Here is a 20,954-nt window from a genome sequence, read left to right on the forward strand (position 1 = left end):
GACCCAAGAGCAGAGTCAATGCTCTGGTGAGCAGGAGAGGCAGAGGTGAGACGAGTGCGTAGGCCGCAGCGTGCCAGGCAGAAAATGAGTTCCTCTGTCTCATCGTGACTCGTGGCTCTGCCTCTGCGCCAGGAGCTGTTATGGTTGGCTCCAAACACACGTGGGAGCGCTGGCACCCAGCTGCACGTCCTCCTCGCAAGTATCCAAAACTGCCGTATGGTTTTCGTCACGCAGCTGCGCTCCTTTTCCAGAGGAGCACACATGCCCAGTCCCACACGTCCCTGTGTAATCTATTTAGCTGCGTCTCCTTCCTTCCTCTCAGCATTGTAAAACACAAAGCGCGGATTCAGATACTGATCCAACAGGTCTGTGGGCAAGTCTTCTGGGTGCTCTTGTCCCTCGCTCTGGGACTGCTGCCCAATAGCTCAGATTTCTGTTGCATGGGGGATGTCCTCCTGGCCGGGCTGTGCAAGAAGTTAAAGCAAGGCTTTATAGACAATGGTGTTTGTTGAATCTGTGTCAGATGTCAGTGTCACACACTGGTTGCACAAACACAGCTGCCTTTAGTTAATGATCAGCTAAAACTGGCAGGGAATTAACCTGACATTAGACACTCACTATATAAGATACAGAACTCCTTTCATATCCAAGGCTCCTTGCTTGCCTTTCCTTTCACCTCCAACGTCAGGGTGCTGACCAGCAGATTACACAATCACGAACTCGTATGCTCTTTTTTTTTTTTTTTTTACCTTCCCCTCCCCTCATCCCACAAATCCTTCATAAGTCATGATTTCTTTCCTGTGTCATGGAACAGCTTGTATATGAGAGGTGACGAGTGGCCCCTCCGCCCAGCTCTGGCATCCCCATCACCCTTAGCTCCACGGCTTCTGCAGGGGTGGAGATGTGGCCTTGAGCCCACCCCACCATTTTTCACAGGAAAATAACACAGAATCGGATCTCTTGCTGCCAGTACATGCTCTGGCCACTAAGCTGTTATATTAAAAGGACATTACCACTTGCCTTGGCCAAGTTTCTTTGAATGAAGCAGTCTTAAAACTTTGGCTTGTATGCAGCTTGATCCTGCTGGTGTTAGACTTTGAGCGCACATTAAAGATGAGGTCTCTGAGAGCATGTAGCAATGGGACTGCTCATTTTCAGGACCAGGTCAAGTTTAGATATGAGATAGGCAACTGAGCTGAATCAGGCCTGATTAGATTAATGCAGACCTGAGCACACACAGAAGATGTGCCTTTAGTTATATAAGGAGATGTATTGTTAAAGCTTGAGTATCTTTTCCTTTTATATACCTTTTGGAGTCCATCCCCTAACACTAGGTTATTGACTAGGTTATTAATTGTCTGATGTGTATCTGTATTCTAAGACTTCCAAATACCTGTAAAAATGCCTGTTGTCCTCAAGCATGTACGTATGTCTCATGGTAGTCACCAAACTTTCTTAGTCGTGGGTGCCTCCATGAAGTGCAGTGCAGGCTGTTAATATCAGGATCTGAAAAGGTGATCTTCCAGCAGGATGTGTATGTGAGCAGTGCTGTCGTAAGTATAGGTTATAGCTAAATTATTGTGCAAATGTCAGTCTTTAAAATGTAAAATCCTGAATGAATGAACAGTGACTCATCAGTCTTATCAGTAGATTTCTCAATTTTTGATTCCAAAATGCCACACAGGAACTTAACCAAAAAAAAAAAAAAAAAGAGGATGAGTACTATGAGGAAAGCTTTGAAGCTTTGACTCAGTTTGCTGGAAATTTTTTTAGGATAGTGGCAATCCTTCACTGATGCTGTTGTTTAACTGAATGGATGACCCACCAAGATAGCTTTCAGCAATTAGCTAAGGGAGTGTTTTAGTTTAAAACCTGCATAATATACATATTAAACTCCTAAATTATAAAGCCAGACTGGGCTGAACATCTGTTTTGACATCCTGTATAGCACAAACCACAGGATTTACATTAATTAATTTTTTTTTTTTCTTTCACTAGAAAATATCTTTTAGAAAAGCTTTTCAGAGATGGACGATCTCTGAACTGTGTCAGTACTTATTTATCTTCACTATTGGAAGACATCTGTCTTGAATCAGAATTTGACAGGCTAAAGAAAAACATATACCTGAAATACCATCCCTCATGTTATTTGAGTTATTACCCCTGAACTGCAAAAAGACTCATAACTTGCACATAGCTTTCAAAAAAACAGAGCAGAATTCACACTTATTTTAAAATGTGGCCAGAAGTAAACCAGCCTCATCTGTTTTGCCTGTAACCTGGGGCTGTGTTTCCCAAGCAGCAAGCTTCAGAAGGTTCAAAGGTATGCCCCAAAGCATTACAGAAGCTTTATTGCCTCTGTGCAGTGTTGTAAAACATTCCATATACTGGTAAGTGATGGGTCTGCCTGAACCAAAAAAAAAAAAAAAAAAAAAAAAAAGAGAGAGAGGTAGAGAAAAACAGTAATTTAGAAGTTAGATTATTCAGTAACAAGACATTGTTACTTTCATTCCAGTGACTTCAAGCCCTGCATTTTCCCCCTCCCAGCAGTGCCCTAACCACTAGAATAGAGGTTATGGGGAAATAACAAAAGCAGTCCCCTTCCTAGGGACTTTGTAAGGACTGTGTAGTCCTGCCAAAGAGAATTCAAGATGCATGTCATCGGCAGGCAGTGTGACAATGTAGTCTATCAAGAAGGCCCTTTGCTAAGAAAAAAGACCGGGCTCCATGACTTGCTCCAAGGACTGCATGCTGAATGTGCAGAGGCCAGATGAAGTCTGGTCTAGTACAAATTCATGCATTTTTAGCTATTCTAAGACAGCTATTTTAGCTATTATAAGAGATTGATAGGCAGGGTTTTGAAGATGATGGTATAGGTAAGGCTGTTGGACTGGCTCAGGAGTGAGAACTCACTGTGGTTTAATTTGCTTAGCCTAGGATTGGTCTTCCCCAGAAAAAAGGATGTGTTCAGAGTTGAGACATCTGTGCAAATTAGCAATGAGACAAGGCATTACTTGTTTTTACTTCAGGATAAACACAGTGAACCCTACAGCCTCATCAGGGAGCTGTTTGGCTAACCACACTGACCCTACCAGGATCCTGCACTGGGACTAAGACTTGAGTAGGTTCTTTCAGTCGAAACAGACACATTTTGTGGTACTATTTCTAAAGGACCAGTGAGTTAGGATATGTTCTTGCTTAGGTAAGCAGAGTCTTCTAGGGAAAGAGCAGATCTTTTTTCAGAGTAAAATAGTAACACAGTAAAATATAAAACAGAAATACTGAATCCAATCTGTTTTAAACATACTTTAACATCTATGGGTGAAAACGCCATATGAGAACAAGGCAATACTTATCAACATTGTCAGCTAGGATTTACATGTATTACCCATCTAATCTGGAAACATTTGACATAGAAATAGTGATCTCTTAAAAGCATAAAGGCTACAGTATTGCAGTTGTCACACAAAAGTAATCTTCTAAGTGACTGGAGAAGAAGGCAGGAGATTTGTCACACTCTTTCCAATCCCAAGGTCAGACAAAGTGTAACAGAAATACACAGCATTTATACAAAAGGCAAGAGTCATATCCAAGAACTTTGATACAAACGGGCACCAGATCCCTGGGCAGTGCCCAGATCACGAGGGCAAGAAAGTGCGAGTTCATTGCAGTGCCTTACTGTGGCAATGTTTGCCGCTGGACTTTAAACGCTGTATTTTTATTGTTACCTATCCACGTTTGTAACAACACTTCTTTGCTCAGAGGGCCCTGTAGTACAGGAGGGAGGAGGAATGATGAATTTCACTGGTTTGCCCAGGGAGGTGGTGGAGTCACCGGCCCTGGGGGTGTTCAAGGAAAGGCTGGACATGGTGCTCAGGGACACAGTTTTGTGGGTGATAGTGGTGGTAGGGGGTTGGTTGGACCAGATGATCTTGGAGCTCTTTTCCAACTTTAATGATTCTGTGCTTCTAATTTTGTTTTCTGGTAAGCACAGCCGAAGGACCAAACATGCTTCACCCTCATAGTTGGCCACCAAAACGCAGCCCTTCCCTCACAACCCCCCCAGGCGGCACAAGAGGCGATCCCGACCCCACATGCCGCCATCCCCTCTGATCACTCCGAGCCGAACAGAGCTCGCGGGGGGGGGGGGGGGAGCCCGGCGCTGCCCGCAGCCTCCTCACAGCGGGGGGCTGCGGGAGGCGGCCGCGGCGGGGCCGGGCCGCGGAGACCCCAGGCGGGCCCGGGGGCCCTGCGGCCCCTCAGCGGCGGGGCGGTGGCGGCGCCTGCGCGGCGGGCTCGGCGCCTGAGGTGTCCGGCGCCCATTCGCCGGCGGGGCCGGAGGAAGGAGGGAGGCGGGCGGGCTCCGCTCCGCTCCGCTCCGCTCCGCTCAGCTCCGCCCCGGCCCCGCGGGAAGGGAGGAACCGGGGCCGGGCCTCGCTCGGCTTCCACGGCATGAAGCAGCCGCCTCAGCCCCGCGGCGGCCCTTTAAATAGCCGCCGCCCGGCTCGCAGCGGAGCGTCGCTTTGAGCTCGCCGAGCATCCATCGCCTCAGCCCCGCTGCCCGCAGGCTGTAAGTCCCGCGGCTGCCGGCCTGCGCCTTCCCCGGGCTGCGGAGGCCGCGGCCGAGGCGCCTTTCCCCTTCCTTTTCCCTTCCCTTTCTCTCCCTCCCCGCCGCTGGGGGCCCCCAGCCCTTCTTCTCCCGTGCCCCCAGCCCTTCCCGGACTGAAGGGGGGTGTTTGTGCTGCGGGGTGGCCGCCAAAAATGCTTCCTCGGTGCTCTGGATCTGAAAGCTTTCCCTATTAATTGTATCTCGCATTTAGGATCCAGCTGTATGAACGTGCTTCTTTGTGGCAGCCCAGCAGAGGAGCACGGATGCTTTGAGGTTTCCTTTCAAGGCGGGCGGCTGGCCGGCCGTTCTCAGTTGTGACCCCCGCTTCTCTCGTTTTCTTTCCCCTTCTTGCCAGAGCAATCATGTTCGAAATCAAGAAAATCTGCTGCATAGGTGCCGGTTACGTTGGAGGGCCAACCTGCAGCGTGATTGCACAGATGTGCCCTAATATCACCGTTACCGTTGTGGATGTCAACGAGGCCAGAATCAACGCCTGGAATTCGGACACGCTTCCCATTTACGAGGTAAACTTGTCTCCCTAGCATCTCTCCTTTGAGCCAGCCCTGCGTTTGCTTCCCTTCCACCGCATGGCACCTCCTCATGGCCCTCTCCTGAAGCTCGAGAAGTGTAGCACAATGATGGCCTTCAAAATGAGTGTTCTGGAACAGCCGCTCATTAAATCAGATTTTTGAAACAAGAATTTGATATCTGGTGTGGGTGGGTACTTAAAGGTTATTTACGAATGGCCTAGTAATGACAAACGTTACTGTTTTCCCAGTGAGTTGTGCTAAATCATGCTGACTTTCTCTTGCAGTCTATTTAACCATAACGTAGTCCTCTTACTCAGTTATAGATATCTGCTGTGTTGTTGCACAATATTAATGTGTAATAGTGGGCGATAAGCTTTTTCTGTTCTGAATGCTGCCAAAATCCAGCCTGTGCTGCCCATCTTAACTGTGCAGTTAGATGAGGACAGTCATGTTCCTGACTTGCTTATACCATATATATTTAGCCTAGGAATATTAGGACATATTAAAATGATTTCTAAAAGCATCATACTGTTTCTTCCTTTGTTACAGAAGGCTTTTAATTTGAAAGTGTAGTAAGTACTTCCCTAATGCTAAAGAGGATTTCTGTCCTTCTTCATTCTTCTCTCTCTTATTCATTGTTTCGTGAGATATAGTTGTTCTAGGTTCATGTTCCATTCTTAAATGGTAATAAAAACTTATCTTCATGTGGCTCCCAATGACAAGGTGCTGTTACTAACAGTTACTGCTGCTTCTAGCTATAAGAAGTCTTCTGAATCCTGTCTGTGCTGTAGCGCTTAGTTTGTAAGAGCAGAAAAAAAAATACAAAAAATAGTTTGACTCTAAGCAGAGATGAGTAGACTTCCTTTGTCAAGCATATTCAAAGGAAAATGTGTGTAATGCTCAGATTAGCAGGCAAGACTTGAAAAAAGATCACAAAAGGAAGTACTTTGTTTGGTATTAACACTTAGACTACTAACACTTAGAGTTTAAGTAAAAGTAATCTTGGCTTTTTTTTTTTTGAAAAAAAAAAAAAGCTGAAAGCACACACACACACAAAAACTAAACAGCGCAACATCTGTTTCCTGGAACTGTCCTTTCCTTACAAAGAATGTACAAAAACTGCCAAGAACTAGTTCAGACAGTTGTAAATTTGAGTCATTGCACACAGAGGTTTTTGTATTTTTTTTATTTCATTTTTTTCTATCCAGTGTCAGAAGATACAATGAGATTCTTTCACTTTCTAGTGAGCTACCTCTCTATTTACATCCCAATAAGACTATAGATGAAATATTTGATGGGTTGTTCTGCCTATGTTGACTTTTCTTTCCCTTTTCAGTTAGATATCTGGTATAAAGTGAGACAGCAAAAATGCCTTGCATAAGAAAGCTTCTACTTCGTTTTCCTCTCTTTCCCTACAGTGAACCTTGGCCTTCCTGGCACTTATTCAAATACCTCATGTCATGATAGGCATCTCACAAGTTGGAGACTTGATTGCAAGGTTACAGTGTGTGTGACTTTATTATCAAACAGAATATAAAGGCTTCTCTTATCTATGACAAACATATCTAAATTAAAACATTCTATAGCCCATCCTAGTACGTAGGCTTGTTTGCATACACATGACCTGCTCCCCTTGTCTGAGTGGAGGTGTTGAGGGAAGGAAAAATGTTCTAGCACTGTCTGTATCTGGAAAGAATCTCATCAAATTGTGCCTGTGATTCTTCTGCACTGCAGGTGTGGTTCCTGGATAAATTTAGTATTTGGTCTGGTAAGCTGGTACAAACACGTGTGGTAGACACAGGAGAGAAAGACAACTCCTTTTGTCAATCTGTTGCCTCTTTCATTGGATTTGAGCTTGCTAACTTAGTGTAAATTGATTCTGTGGGTTTGTTTTATGTAGTGAATCAGTTTATTAGATCTGAGTTCATTTGTTTGGGAGATCATGGAATGTGTAGCTGAGGGACAAGGAGAGTTGCAAACACTTCTTTTTTCTTTTTTTTTTTTCTCCCCACAGCCTTGGGAATATTGTAAGACTTTGTTCTTGAATCTACTTAAAGAACCTGTAGAGTGATGTTAATTGTTCATGGCGATAGAGCTAAGCATGTGAATAACTGGAGCCTAAAACCTGTTGTGTAAATAGCAACTCAGTGTGGCTGAAATCTGAGACTGTTTTGAGTGTCTTGACTAAGAAAAGGGTTTATTTATTTTTGCCCTTGTATAAAGCTACAGAAGCTTTACTTTACATCTGACAGACTGAAAATATGCCACACTGAGCAAAAAACTATCTGAAATTATATGCTGTCTGTTTGGGCATGTACTTTCACTGTTCTGTATGCCCCAAAAGACTAATGTACTGCATTAACCTTAACTGCTTTTTTTCTCTGCTTTTTTTTTTTTTCAGCCAGGGTTAAAAGAAGTGGTAGAGTCCTGCCGAGGAAAAAACCTCTTCTTTTCCACCAGTATTGATGATGCCATTAGAGAAGCTGATCTTGTATTTATTTCTGTAAGTTTAGGGGGTTGTGTATGTCTGTATCTTTTATGTGTTGCTGTTTTTATGTTGGGAAGAGGTCTTTGTTTTAGCATATGGATTCATTTAGTCATGTTGTGTCAGTGCGTCACAGATTTCTCCTTGTCTGCATACTGTGGGGAATAGTAGTAAGCTTTTTATTTTATCTTTATCTTGCACTTGGTTTCTCGTAGCCAGTAGAACACTTGGCAGGCCAACAGGCCCTAATTCAAAATGATAATGCTAATGTTTAGCTTGGTTAAGTATTTGGGGCCCTGGAGCAGGATTTAGTGCAGATCCTTCATTGTAGTATACTGAAGGCCATGGGAGTTTGATGTGATTCCGAGACTGGGATGCAAAATCATGTACTGAGCACTGGTTACAAAGGTGACTTATTTCTAGAAGCTATGTATTAACGTTAGGAGCTGGCAGGAATTTCCCTTAATATCCTTTAGGAGGCCTTAATATTTCTAAGCTGTTGACACCTCTAAGAAGCAGATCCAGTCAACCATAAGCAGTGTGACCTCTCTTAAGGTTGTTCTCAATGCAGAGTCCAGAAGGACTGACTTCTATTCATCTTGGTAGGCCGCAGCTGAGACTTGTTACTGAAGTCCTCTTTTCGTGAGATCCTCTCTTTGTTAGGGCACCTCAGTACAGAGCTCTCCTGATAGTATTTTTCTCCATTCATGAAGGCTAAAATAAATGCTACTTGGCTGGAAGATTGCCACTAATACAACCCATGTATTGCCACCTGGGTTCCTGTCAGACTTGTAAAATCCCAGCAGTTCTTATGTTGTTGCTATTTCTTTGAGTTTCTAATAAAAAAGACCCTTTGTCTTAATCTAATTCTAATAAAAAAAAAAAAAACACCTTTGTCTTAATCTAAACAACGTTTTCTGTATACTTCACCATAGTGACTTTCAGCAGCTCTACGCTTAAGTTTAAACCCACTTTGCAGTGGGTTTAACTGCCTCACTAGTTGCAAGACTCTTATAATGTGAATTTTAACACTTCGTACATTGGACAGGAACAAAAGATGGCTGTCTGTAGCAATAAATAAATTGTTGCTGTGCCCAGGATAGGGCCTAAGCTTAATAGAAACCTGCAGAGCTGTTATGAATTGCTCTTGTTTAAATCCTATTTGAATAGAGGCCAGTGAGCTTTCTTTGGAAGACAAAATGGGTAACTGAGAAAGCTAATAGCTGTTCATCTGATACCGCAACTAGAGTAATTGAGGGGCAGAACCAAACTGGGCTCAGGGAAACAAAGTGTCTGTCCTAACACAGGACCAACTGAATAGGTGAAATTGAGAGACTGATAATGTTTCTTCTCTGCCTATGTATCTGTAACTAGGTTAACACTCCCACAAAGACCTATGGGATGGGAAAAGGCCGAGCTGCTGACCTGAAATACATTGAAGCTTGTGCTAGACGAATTGTACAAAACTCCAATGGCTACAAAATTGTCACTGAGAAGAGCACGGTTCCTGTACGTGCTGCAGAGAGCATTCGTCGAATATTTGATGCCAATACGAAGCCTAACTTGGATTTGCAGGTAAGCATAATCTTTGAGTTGTGTTTTAAGGGTGCTGGCTTTTGCTTTTTAGCTGTTCTTTATTTCACGCTTCAACTGTGTGCTTGCAGGTGCTGTCTAACCCAGAGTTCCTCGCAGAAGGAACAGCCATCAAGGACCTGAAGAACCCGGACAGAGTGCTTATTGGTGGAGATGACTCTCCAGAGGGACAGAAAGCTGTCCGTGCACTTTGTGCTGTTTATGAGCACTGGGTGCCCAAAGAGAAAATCCTCACAACTAACACCTGGTCGTCAGAACTTTCTAAACTGGTTAGTACCACTCACCGCTTGTCTCTGTAGTGAGTGAAGGATGCAAGAGAGATGAAGCTCTTAAGCAGTTCACTGAAACTGAGTGATGCAGCTAGGAAAGACAGACAGGGTTTGGAGGACCCAGTGTATGTCAAAGGATATTCATCTATTCCAATGATCTTGGTTGATCTAATAGATTGTATCCATTTCCCATGAAATCCTTGCCTCACATTTATTGCTGTGTTATTACTAAATAAGCCATGAGTACTGCAGAAATTGTCTACCTTCACAAAATGTTTCCAGGTCTGCAAGTTAAGTATTATGTTATTCTGCTTAGATCTCATTAATTAGCATTTATGTATTAAACTGCTTATTACCATTTAGTTGCTCAACAGAGCTACGCAGTACTGGAGGACGAATTACTTTTAGTATCTCACTCATTGATCTGTGGGCACTCTGGTTTCCAGAAGAATTAAATTTTCTATACTACGTTGTTTTTTCTTATCTACAGGCAGCTAATGCTTTCCTTGCCCAAAGAATCAGCAGCATTAACTCAATCAGTGCTCTGTGTGAAGCTACGGGGGCAGATGTTGAAGAAGTAGCAAGAGCTATTGGAACAGACCAAAGAATTGGAAATAAGTTCCTGAAAGCCAGTGTTGGTAAGTGGATTTTTTTTTTCTCCTTCTGGGCTTCCATTTATTACTGCAATAGATCTATTAATAGCGTTTTTGAAATACATGATCTGATAATCTAAAATCATCTACAGCATGGAAAAATACTGCTGTGAAGTGCCAGCACAAAAACACTTTCTGGTGAAATGTCTAGGATGGAGGGTGTTCTAGACTGGGTAATGTGAAGCACAAAATCCACACAAAATAACCTTATTAAATAATAAGGTAATAATAATAAAACAAAATAACCTTATTAAAAACCTCTCTTTTTAGAAAGTCCATGCAAGAGTGAAAGTATATAGTAAATACACTTCCAAAATTCTATTTGGTTATTAAAATTCATCCTACAATGTGTTGCTTCTGGGACTCTGAGTAAAGTTCTAGGGGTCAAGGATCCTTCTACTGATTATTTCAATTCTCTCTTAGCTGTGGTGATCTCTTGGTTCTTGGCTACGATTAAATAGCCATTTGGGGTCGGGGGGAAGGGGAGGAACCTAATCTTTGCATGTTTATTCTGAGAAGTACTTGTACACATCTCTAGGTGGGGGCTGAGCAAACCTAGGAGCTTGTCTACCTTCTATTGATAAAAGCATCCTATAATCTAGAGACTCTTACTCATTGAGACAGGTTTAAAACTTCTATTGACTTAATAGGATCTGAAGCAGACGTTAAGGCTTTTGTAATTGACAAAAAGTAGCTCCACGTGTTGGACTCTGAAAGATACTTAGGGGTTTTCATTTGTTAGCAGTGACATCCTGGGGAAAAACTATAATGCTGACTGTCAATGATTGCCAAAAACTACTTGATTACAAAGAGTGGGTTAGAGCATTACCTTATTAATGCAAGGCACCTGTAAAATAACAGCCTTCTTTTTCAGGGTTTGGAGGTAGCTGTTTTCAGAAGGATGTCTTGAATTTGGTGTACCTTTGTGAGGCACTGAACTTACCTGAAGTAGCCAGATACTGGCAACAGGTACAAGTTTCCTTTTCACCTTTTTTTTTTCTCCACAGGGTGTTGTTTCTTCAGCTCTTGAGTATTGTCCACATGTACGCTCTGTTGGCTTTATTTGGAGTGAATTAACTTGTCTGGACCAAATGGATTGGGAAGTTGTTTGGAAGTAGCAATAGAAAATGCAAAGTACAAGTATATCTGGACTCCTAATTCTGGCTTTGCAGGAGTCTATTCCCCAAAAAGTGCAAAGTACTCTTTTCTAATTATCTGAAATGTGGTTGGATGTTACTCATAACTCCTCAAACTTGTGAAACTCAGACATCCTTCAGTTTACTCAGTATGAAATGAAAGCAGACAATCCCTGGAGCAGTGGGAGCTGCAGGAACTAACCACACCAACTTGATAATCTGGTGAAGAATGGTAAAGCTACTAGTCTTTAAAGAGACAAGAGACAAATTGGTTTGGCTCTTTATCCTCTGAGATCATAAGGATACTTCCCTTATGCAACCTAGCTGAAGTCTTGGGAGCCCAAATGTTTAGGAACACTTATGGTTCGCTCTGTATGGGGTTGTTTTTTAATTAACAATGAACCCTTTAGGCTTATGTTAATATAAACAAACTAGTTTGAAATTTTTATTGCCTTTAAGTTCTCTTACTCTGGTTTAAGAGCAATTCTTTCCAGTGTTTCTCTATGACTTGAGCTGTGGACAGATCAGACAGTAAGAATACCTTATCCTAACCCTGCAGCAGCCAAAGTGCTGTGTTCATGTAGTGTGATCCTGTACCTTCTTCCTCAGAGCACTGTCAGCTTGCAGAGGTCCATCTACCCCAGCCCACAGTGCTCAGGTGCTCATGTGATCCATACGTGCAATAAGCAGCTGTGAACCCCTTCCCTGCGGCATGAATATGGCACTGTCAGCGGACTAAAGTCTTCTTCACTTGACAACATACATACAGAAAGAAATGTCTCTCTCTTGCCCTGTCACCTGTTAGGCTTATGTTCCCCATCACCACCTTACCCTGCTGATTTGTATAATCTCACTGCTTTTATTTCCTTCCCTCAAAGAAACCCAGCTCACCAATATCCTTCTTTATTGTTTATACCTCATGTTCCATAACATAAACTTAACGTAGCTGGCGGCTGCTATTAAATCCTGCTTTGAGTTTAACTATACTTTTCTATTGATTTCTGACACTTCCATGTCAGTTCATGGTAAACATTGACTAGGCGGGGAACCTGCCTTCCCAGTTCTACCAGCGATCTGGTGCCCTGTGTGTTCGAGGCTGGGGATCAAAGTTTGAAGCAGGCTGGGAGGAAAGCACTAAAGCAGCCAAGTTGAGTGAACCTACTTCTATGTAATAACAAAACCAAGACACTTTAAGGTCTCGTTTAGTCACGCTAGTCTTATGCACTGAAATCAGTTAAAGTAGATTTAAAAAAAAATCTAAAGTGTTCTCACAGCAATCAGATATGGCAGGTAGGGAAATATTCATCTGGCGATGGGATATCCATGTGACTTCAGGTACTGTGAAACTGCTTTCCATGTTTCTGCCTAGAATGAACATGTAGTAACTTACTTTTTTTACGTCACAAACCAGAAAAAGCCTAGCCTTTGAACTAGCTGATACAAGATGGGGTGTGTGTATATAAATGCATTTGTAGTCACTGATTAAAACTGTATCTGTCTCAAGTTGATAGATGAACTGAACTAATCTTTGGGTTATTTATGATACTGAGCAAAAATACTTGGCTTTGTCTTTCAAGCTTCTTTTAAACTTGCATAGCTAGTTTGGCTTTGAATATTAGCAGAATCCAGTTACAGTTTAAAATGGCTCTCTTCTAAGCCATAACGTTTTTTATAATTTCAGGTAATAGACATGAATGATTACCAGAGGCGAAGATTTGCTTCCCGTATTATTGACAGTTTGTTCAATACTGTCACTGATAAGAAGATTGCTATTTTAGGGTTTGCATTCAAAAAGGATACTGGGGACACCAGGTAAGACAGTGAATTCGGTGTGCTAATGTGGATTCCCTACACTTGTCACAGCTGTGCAGCTAAATCCACCAGCTCAATTCTGTTAAGGAAAACAGATCAAACATGGGACCCTTCAGCTCTTTTGAATGAATTGCTTTGTTGTATGGATAGTGGTCCCTAAATGGGTGAGACAGCTGATTCCTGATCTCTGTAACATACCTGAATCTTTCAGTAGCTAGAACAGATAAGGACTAAACACAATGAGGTAACTTGCATGGGGAATGATTATTTGAGTCCTTCCTTCTCCACAGTAAAGAATGCAAATATTTTTGCATCTGACTCTAAATTACGATTTGAAGCCAAAGTTTCAGCTTTGTTTCCCCAAAGATGTTTAATTCCCTCTTTCTGTAAAGGGCAGACTTGATGATAAAATTCTCCCCAGCTGCAATTTGTGGGGCACACTTACGAGAGCAATGCCTTGTTACTTATGGTCAGTATGAGTGCTGGGGCGTACTGTCTGTTTCTTACATGATTCAGCAAAAGAGATGTAAGCTTTTTATTTTTTTTCCTTTTGTATTATTCTTCTTGGCCTCCCTCTAGATTTTTAATTTATTGTTGGCATGGGTTATCACTAAAACTTCTAATGTAAAACCAATATAAAGGCTCTGGCATTGCATATCATGACACTTGAAGACTTGCATTATTTAGAACATAACATCAGGTTCTTCAGCTGTTTAATTCTCTTCCCTAGAGAGTCATCCAGTATCTACATTAGCAAGTATTTAATGGATGAAGGAGCAAAGCTCCACATCTATGATCCTAAAGTACCTAAGGAACAAATCATTTTGGATCTCTCACACCCAGGTGTCTCAGAAGATAACCAAGGTAAGAATGCTCATGTAAAGCTTCTATGCCCCCACAACAAGAAGAAAACCCCCCAACCTATTCTCAAAATAAGCAAGGTCTGTTTAAATACTGTGCATTCACTTTAACCCTGGCATGATGTGCTGTTGGTTACACTTAATGTAGAAGATTGCCATAGCTCAGAAGATTACTGTAACTCTTCTCCCTTTCCCCTTAACCTTTATAGGCAAAGGCTAATTCTGTAGAATCACAGAATCATCCAGGTTGGAAGAGACCTCCAAGATCACGGAGTCCAACCTCTGACCTAACACTAACAAGTCCTCCACTAAACCATATCACTAAGTTCAACATCTAAACGTCTCTTAAAGACCTCCAGGGATGGCGACTCAACCACTTCCCTGGGCAGCCCATTCCAATGCCTAACAACCCTTTCAGTAAAGAAGTTCTTCCTAATATCCAACCTAAACCTCCCCTGGTGCAACTCTAGCCCATTCCTCCTCGTACTATTGTATCACTTTTCTTTTAACAAATACTCCTTTGAATACACGGAAAAAAGTTTTCTCTGCATAATTTAAAGGAAGAGAAACAAGAAGGTCCTGTAGTAGGAGAGACTAGTGTTATTCTGTGAACAACTTTGTGTGCTGAGTCCCATCTTGCCTGCTCATGTAAAGCAGAAGTAAAGAAATAATTCTGGAATTCACTGTAGAGCTTCCTCTTCAGTTGTTTCCAGTGGTGAAGAGTGGCTGGAAATGACCTGTGGTGAGGAAGGTGTGTGTTATTTGACAAGTCCTTGAATTTGAGGATGATGGGAGGGTTGCCTCTAGGCAGCTGCTGAGACAGAAAGAGGATAAAGGCAGCCCTTAGTGTATGCAATGAGACGTGTATTTTTTCTAGTGTGAAGTGAGCATTAAACAGCAACTGTGGCGTGCTGGTGTTGTACAGTCTATAACCTTTATGGGAATTGGCGTCTGACCAGTTGATAGTAACTTCCAGGTCTAGAGATGCTCTTGACTGTGTTTAAATCAAATTTGAGTGCTTAACTTCAAACATCGAAATACCAGATTCTATTTGGATGCCAGGTACAAATTTAATGAAAGCAGCTTGTCACTTTGATTGTCATCAAATAATGACATAAGACATGTCTAGATAAGTGACCCAAAACTCACCTTGTTTGAATAGGGTGACAAAGACTCTCTTGCCAGGAGTGCACCAGATTGCCACAGATGTGTGCAGAACAAAACTTTATTTTCCTTGTTACAGTGTCTCGGCTGGTGACTATAAGTAAAGATCCATATGAAGCCTGTGATGGTGCTCATGCCCTTGTAATTTGCACTGAATGGGACATGTTTAAGGTAAAAATATCATCTTTAAATTTAACTGAAGGAAAATAAAGTGTCAAGCTACGTATTTATTCTGTATGCTTTAATTGCTTTTTACAGGAGCTAGATTATGAACGTATTCACAAGAAGATGCTGAAGCCTGCATTTATCTTTGATGGTAGGAGAGTTCTTGATGATCTTCATAATGAGCTGCAAGTCATTGGCTTCCAGGTAACCAGCTGGGTGATGCTTCAGGGTTTTCCTTCTGCTTCTGCACAGTGAAATGAGGGAGTAGCAAGGAGGGGGAGGGGAAACTCTTCTCTTCAGGAGAGGTTTTAAATTTAAATCAATCTGTACTTAAGTCTCTCTTCACCAGTGCACTTTTCCTCCAGTACCTTCCTGGTACTTTAAAAACTCGTACTCCAAAACACCAAGATACATTAGACTCTGCCATCAACATTCAACAGTATAAGCACGCCTTGAAACACTTTTAGTAGAGACAGAATCTGAGTAATACTGAAATCACCAAATCCCTGAATAATCTGATGAAGCATCTCAGCCAGTCACAATTGGAACAAAATCAACAAGACGGGATGCACGTTTCAATTTCATATTGTGTATCCCTGAGTACAGTGACTACTTGCCTAATGGCCATAGACTTTCCCTCTTGATATCTTTCTTTTCTTTTTTTTTTTTTGTACTGATAGTCCTATGGAAGATAAGGCACACAAATGCTTAAATTTGCAGGATGCAGCTCTTTAGATACATGAAGTGGGAACCTGTGAAAGGCTTTTTATTATTTTTATCTTTTTATTTTTTTTTAACTCTTTGCACTTGTATTTTCAGAAACTGTCCCTGGGCACACTGCTTTATAGCTTCTATTATACTAGCATTCATCAAATGTAGTCATCGCCCTGGCTTCAGTTTCTGTATTCCTCATGATTCTGCCTACGTGACTCTGCTACTTCGCTGTGCTCACTTGCTAAATGTGCTTTGTCTTTCAGATTGAAACAATTGGGAAGAAGGTGTCAGCCAAAAGAATCCCTTTTGCTTCTTCTTGTGAAATTCCTAAGTTCAGCCTGCAGGACCCACCTGTCAAAAAGCCTAGAGTATAATGTTTAGTAGGTACTAAAGGAATTGTGTGGACCTTCTTAAGGATAATAACTGTAAGCCTATGCTTTTTTTAAGGAAAAATATTTTTCATAAACTAAAGGCAATTTTACACTAGAAATGGTACCCGGTACATGTGAATTCAGTCTATTTTCAAATCTCTATTTTTATAGCAATTTTTTGGTTACTGAAGATGGTACTGACCTGTTTTTAATAATGAAACAACCTTTTAAGTGGAAAAGTTACCATCAAACTGCAAATTTTTGCTTCCAGAAATGTTCCTAAATTGCACTTTAAATGTTTCAAGTGATGTGAGCGGGGGGGGGAAAGAAATGGAACATCTTTTTACTTCAGTCCAGTTATAGATAGTGATCAGGAACCTTGGCGTCACTTTTTAAAATTTTCCTCTGGGGTTAATTCTTTCCCCTGTTAAATGCCTGCTTTAGCTGGCATCGAAGTCAAATTCACTTAGAAATTCTCTCTTAATGGGTTTGGGTTGAGCCCTACCCCAGAGCTGACTGCAACTGTAATGCCCTGGTCCTGACTGGGATCAATGGGCACGGATGCAGTCTGAGCTGCAGCTGTTGGGAGGCCGGATAGTTTTGCAGACATCTATCCTGTCATTGGCAGTGGACTAGCAGCCATAAACTGATCCACCGGTAAATCTTGCTTGTGATTCTTGGTTGTCTTGCCTACATTCCATGTGCAGCACATAAATTATTGAGTTAATCAGATTCCTGGGGCAAGTTTTTCCTAAGTTACCACAATACAACCCATCTTCAGCAGAGGAGCATTCTGCTTGCTGCTTGTTTAAACGTTGAATTTAAGCAGAATTACCTTAATCCAGTATCAGCCCAAGCAGAAAGCAAATAGTAGCTTCGAAGCTACCTGGATGGTTATTTTTTTTTCCATCCTTTCTGCTTATATACTTCAACTGAAAACAGCTTTCTTAATGAATCTGCAAAACTTATCCTCTGTTGTTCAGAAAATAAAAATTCAGCCCCATAAGTTAGTCAGCTTTCTACCTCATTTAATTAGCAGGAATTAATAGTTCCTATGTATCTTGATACTTTTTGCCTTTATTTTTACTTGTTTTTATTCTCAATTGGCCAGTGCTATTAAAATCCTTGAGATTATGAATGTGTTCGGCTTGTTGCATGGGGTTGTGGAAAGGAATGCAGTTCTAGAGAAAGATGACCATAAACAGGTTTTGGACTAGAAGGCATACAAGTCTTAGTTGAATAATAGTAGTGTTGGGATGTCTTTTTAAAAAATAAATAAATCCTGTAACTAGTCACAGAACACCTTCTGGTTTTATTCAACAGACGTGCCTTCAAGTATGCTATACCAATAGTTGCACTGGGAGCACAAGATCAGCGACTTGGTAATGAGTGCTGTTATTGGAACCATTTACCCACAGCAATGCAGATACAATGTGAGCTTTAGGACAGATCTTTGAAGACTTAAGGAATTTATGTAACAAATTGAGGAGACAATGCAAGGCAGTGTTATCTGTTCTGGCTGCAATAGCTGTATTCTTGTGCCAGATGCCCTCAGATCCTGTACCTCAATGGCTTCTAGATGAGGACTTGCTAAGTAGCAATTGTTCAATGCTTTGGGCAAATACACCTCGAGCTTTTTGCTGTATCACAAGACTCTTCTTTGAATATGTTATAAGATAGCCAGAGAGCGGAGATTATGGGGGCTTGAACTCACTCAAACTATCATCTTCCATCCCGATATCTTTTCTTCCTGAATCATTTGTGCTGCTTTCATACAGCACCCAGAGGGCAAGGACAACCCTGTGGTACCCTTGTGGTCTGTGTAGCTGTAATCCAAAGGGGAGATCACACCACTGTGCAGGCAGACACCTTCCGGGCTTCCCCCAGCAGTACCAGAGGGCAAGCTGGTAACTTCTTGGGGATTAAGAGGGTACTGCCAACAGCCTCTAGCACAACTTCAGTTAGCGTGCGTGCTCTCTTGGCCTGAGCTATATGCAGGGTAGCAGCACACTGTTTCAGGACTCAACAGGATGGGTGAGTAGTGACTACAGAGAATCAGAATGCTATTCAAAAACTTGCACGTAGCTCTAATAGTGGCCTCTCTATCGGACCTGTCTTCGTCAGTTTGAAGTAGCAACATGAAACACTTAAAAACTTCCTCTGTGAAGTGTTTCTCCTGTTGGCCATGCAAGAGCTGTAAGGCTGATTAGGGCTCCTGAGGCTTCCAGTGCCTTTTCACAGACTCCCAAGGAGACCGAGGAACCAGGAGTGGGCCTATTCCTGTTCTGTTTTTCCTGAGGACTTGGCCAAAGCCTGGGGTGTGACTTGTCCTAATCATCAAGATGACAAAGACTGGGAAATTTTGTTATACTTGGACCACTCTAACTGGGGAGTGGCAGATGGTTTTCTGAAGATCACTAGGTGGTGACTGGTACTGGTGTTTCTCTTGCTTTCTTGAGTCAACTTTTTTCATCTGCTGCATTCTTTCAGTGGGACACTAGGATTGTGGGATGAGTCAGGTTTAGCAATTTCAACAGCTGGTGGGGCATGCCTTCAGGATACCAAATACCTTGCATATATGCAAGAGAACCTTGCCACATGCCAAAAGAAACACGTTCAGAAGCTTTTGCAGCACTGTGAATAACCAGTTATCCTCTTCAGAGTACGGTTGCCAGGGAAATAGAGTTGGAGATGACTTGCATTCCTGCTTTGAAGAGTTTGTGCTCACAAGTAATGCATGGAAGAGGTGGTTCTTAATGTGATCGAGTCTGTGTTTATGGGATATTAGAGCATGTAACTCTTGATGAGAATTGTATACTATGAATAATAGACTGTGCTGTTTGTTTTTTTTTAATAAAATACAATCCAACATTAATATGGCTTTCCACTGCAAAAGCGTGACTGTAACAGCTGAAGCAAATGTGGCTTAATGCAAGCCTATGAACAGCATATGGACTGCACGTATGCATGGTCTTACTCAACGTGTACTTAAACAAATCCATGTGCCAGACAAGATGTACTGCTTTTTCTTCTATATGTCTCTTAGTCCAGCTAAAACTAGTCTGGTTCCTGGAATGAGGTAGTCAAGAATACTGCAAGTGAATAGAACAAACACATTTTTGATCAAGCTAGTAGTTAGAGGAGAACTTTCATAGCAGCTAACAACTTTATACCTCTCTTAGTCCCTTAAAGCTCTTCTGTTGGAGGTGATCGTGAATTTATAGTATTCTATAATCTTGCTCAACAAGTTGAGTTTGAAATGAATTGTAAAACAATGCAGGGAATAACAGGTTACTGATGATTGCTTAGTGTCAGGTTTCATTACTTTTTTTTCCCCCTCCCTGTTCCAAGCCGAAATTTTTACTGTAAGTTGAACATCATCTTTGATAAGAAGTTGTAAAAAAGCATACCCCTTTAATTTTTATATAAGTGGGACACCAATATTATTTGCTGATGAAGTAGGGGGGGAAAATTAAAACTATTCTTAAATGAACACTTGCTTTGTTTAACCTAGAGACTCTTAAGTCACAGATGCAGCAATTCTCTAGTCAGCTGCATAAGATTTAATTATGCTTCAGACATTGTAGTAGATTGATATAATGTTAAAAAAAAAAAAAAGCTATTCTCTTAAAGAATCTGTGTCAATTTGAGATCATATTCCCAAAAGTGTTTGTTTTCCTGCTTGTGAGGAAAATTATTGTTTTTATAGTACTTTATGGCCGTTTTGTGAAACACTGACAGAAGGAAGAGATTGACATACAGAAAGAAAATGTCACTAACCATGAAACTTCATCAGAAACAAAACTGGAAAAGTCATGGGATCTTGGAATATCTGGTGCCTTTAAAAATGTAGTTATAGGAAAAAATGGGTAATAGGGAAGAAAGATGGTTGTAAAACCAGTTTCTCACCTAGGAAAAGAATTTTAAGACTAGTCAGTTCTATTGCACAAATTGTCAGAGGTCCTCAAAGACTAATTATATTTTTTCTGTTTTTTATACTCATTTATAAAGTCAAAATGGACCTGCTTTCTGTAGAAACCATAGCAAAATGTGATTAGAAAATAGTTTATATAGCTTGTGTATCTTGGTGCCTCCTGTCAGACAGTTGTGTAAAAGCATGAGATCATCTGAACCACCCATGGGCAGTTCACAAAATACTTCTACCATGAAATAACATTACTGGGTTTAGAGAAGCATTATTTCTCTCGCTAGAAAAAAAGTCACGGATAATTATTGTGCAATGATGTCCTCTTATCGGCTTTAAAATAACTGTGTGGCTCAGAATTCCTTTTTCTATTTTTCTGCTGTCAATATGCTGAAAGAGTAGTAAGTTGGCAAAAGCAACAGAAATTCTCTTAAATCTGCTCTATAGGCAAGTCAACATTATTCATAGTAGGACCTCTAATAAACGCTGACAGCTGTTAAACGTGTGGGTATCCTGGTGTTGGGGAGGGAGCATTCCATTTCCTTACCACAGTGAGTTGATAACCTTCCCCTGCTCTGGTATTTGGTGTTTTTCAGCTGGCCAGGCTCAAAGTGTGCCTGGTCTTTCCAAGACTAATGGGCAGACAGTTTATTATAATTTACATTTTT

At 41.5% G+C, this 20,954-nt stretch overlaps 1 protein-coding gene across 1 annotated transcript; it reads left to right on the top strand.

Annotated features, from left to right (window-relative positions):
- The first annotated feature begins 4,410 nt into the window (after positions 1-4,410).
- Positions 4,411-17,661, top strand: UGDH (UDP-glucose 6-dehydrogenase). The gene is made up of 12 exons (XM_035551329.2): positions 4,411-4,570; positions 4,965-5,133; positions 7,541-7,642; positions 8,999-9,199; positions 9,289-9,486; positions 9,977-10,124; positions 11,014-11,108; positions 12,957-13,087; positions 13,818-13,951; positions 15,191-15,282; positions 15,370-15,480; positions 16,254-17,661. The coding sequence occupies exons 2-12, from the start codon at positions 4,972-4,974 to the stop codon at positions 16,362-16,364; spliced, it is 1,485 nt and encodes a 494-aa protein (XP_035407222.1). The 5' UTR covers positions 4,411-4,570; positions 4,965-4,971; the 3' UTR covers positions 16,365-17,661.
- Positions 17,662-20,954: the final 3,293 nt, after the last annotated feature.

Source organism: Cygnus atratus, chromosome 4 (assembly GCF_013377495.2).
Source record: "Cygnus atratus isolate AKBS03 ecotype Queensland, Australia chromosome 4, CAtr_DNAZoo_HiC_assembly, whole genome shotgun sequence".
Classification (NCBI taxonomy): domain Eukaryota; kingdom Metazoa; phylum Chordata; class Aves; order Anseriformes; family Anatidae; genus Cygnus; species Cygnus atratus.

What these genes read in the sequence shown, in the direction of transcription:
- UGDH (XM_035551329.2), top strand. Translation starts at nt 4,972, where the DNA reads ATGTTCGAAATCAAGAAAATCTGCTGCATAGGTGCCGGTTACGTTGGA. An exon ending in AGCCTAACTTGGATTTGCAG is followed by an intron (nt 9,200 to 9,288) that starts GTAAGCATAATC and finishes GTGTGCTTGCAG; the next exon opens with GTGCTGTCTAACCCAGAGTT. An exon ending in CTGAATGGGACATGTTTAAG is followed by an intron (nt 15,283 to 15,369) that starts GTAAAAATATCA and finishes TGCTTTTTACAG; the next exon opens with GAGCTAGATTATGAACGTAT.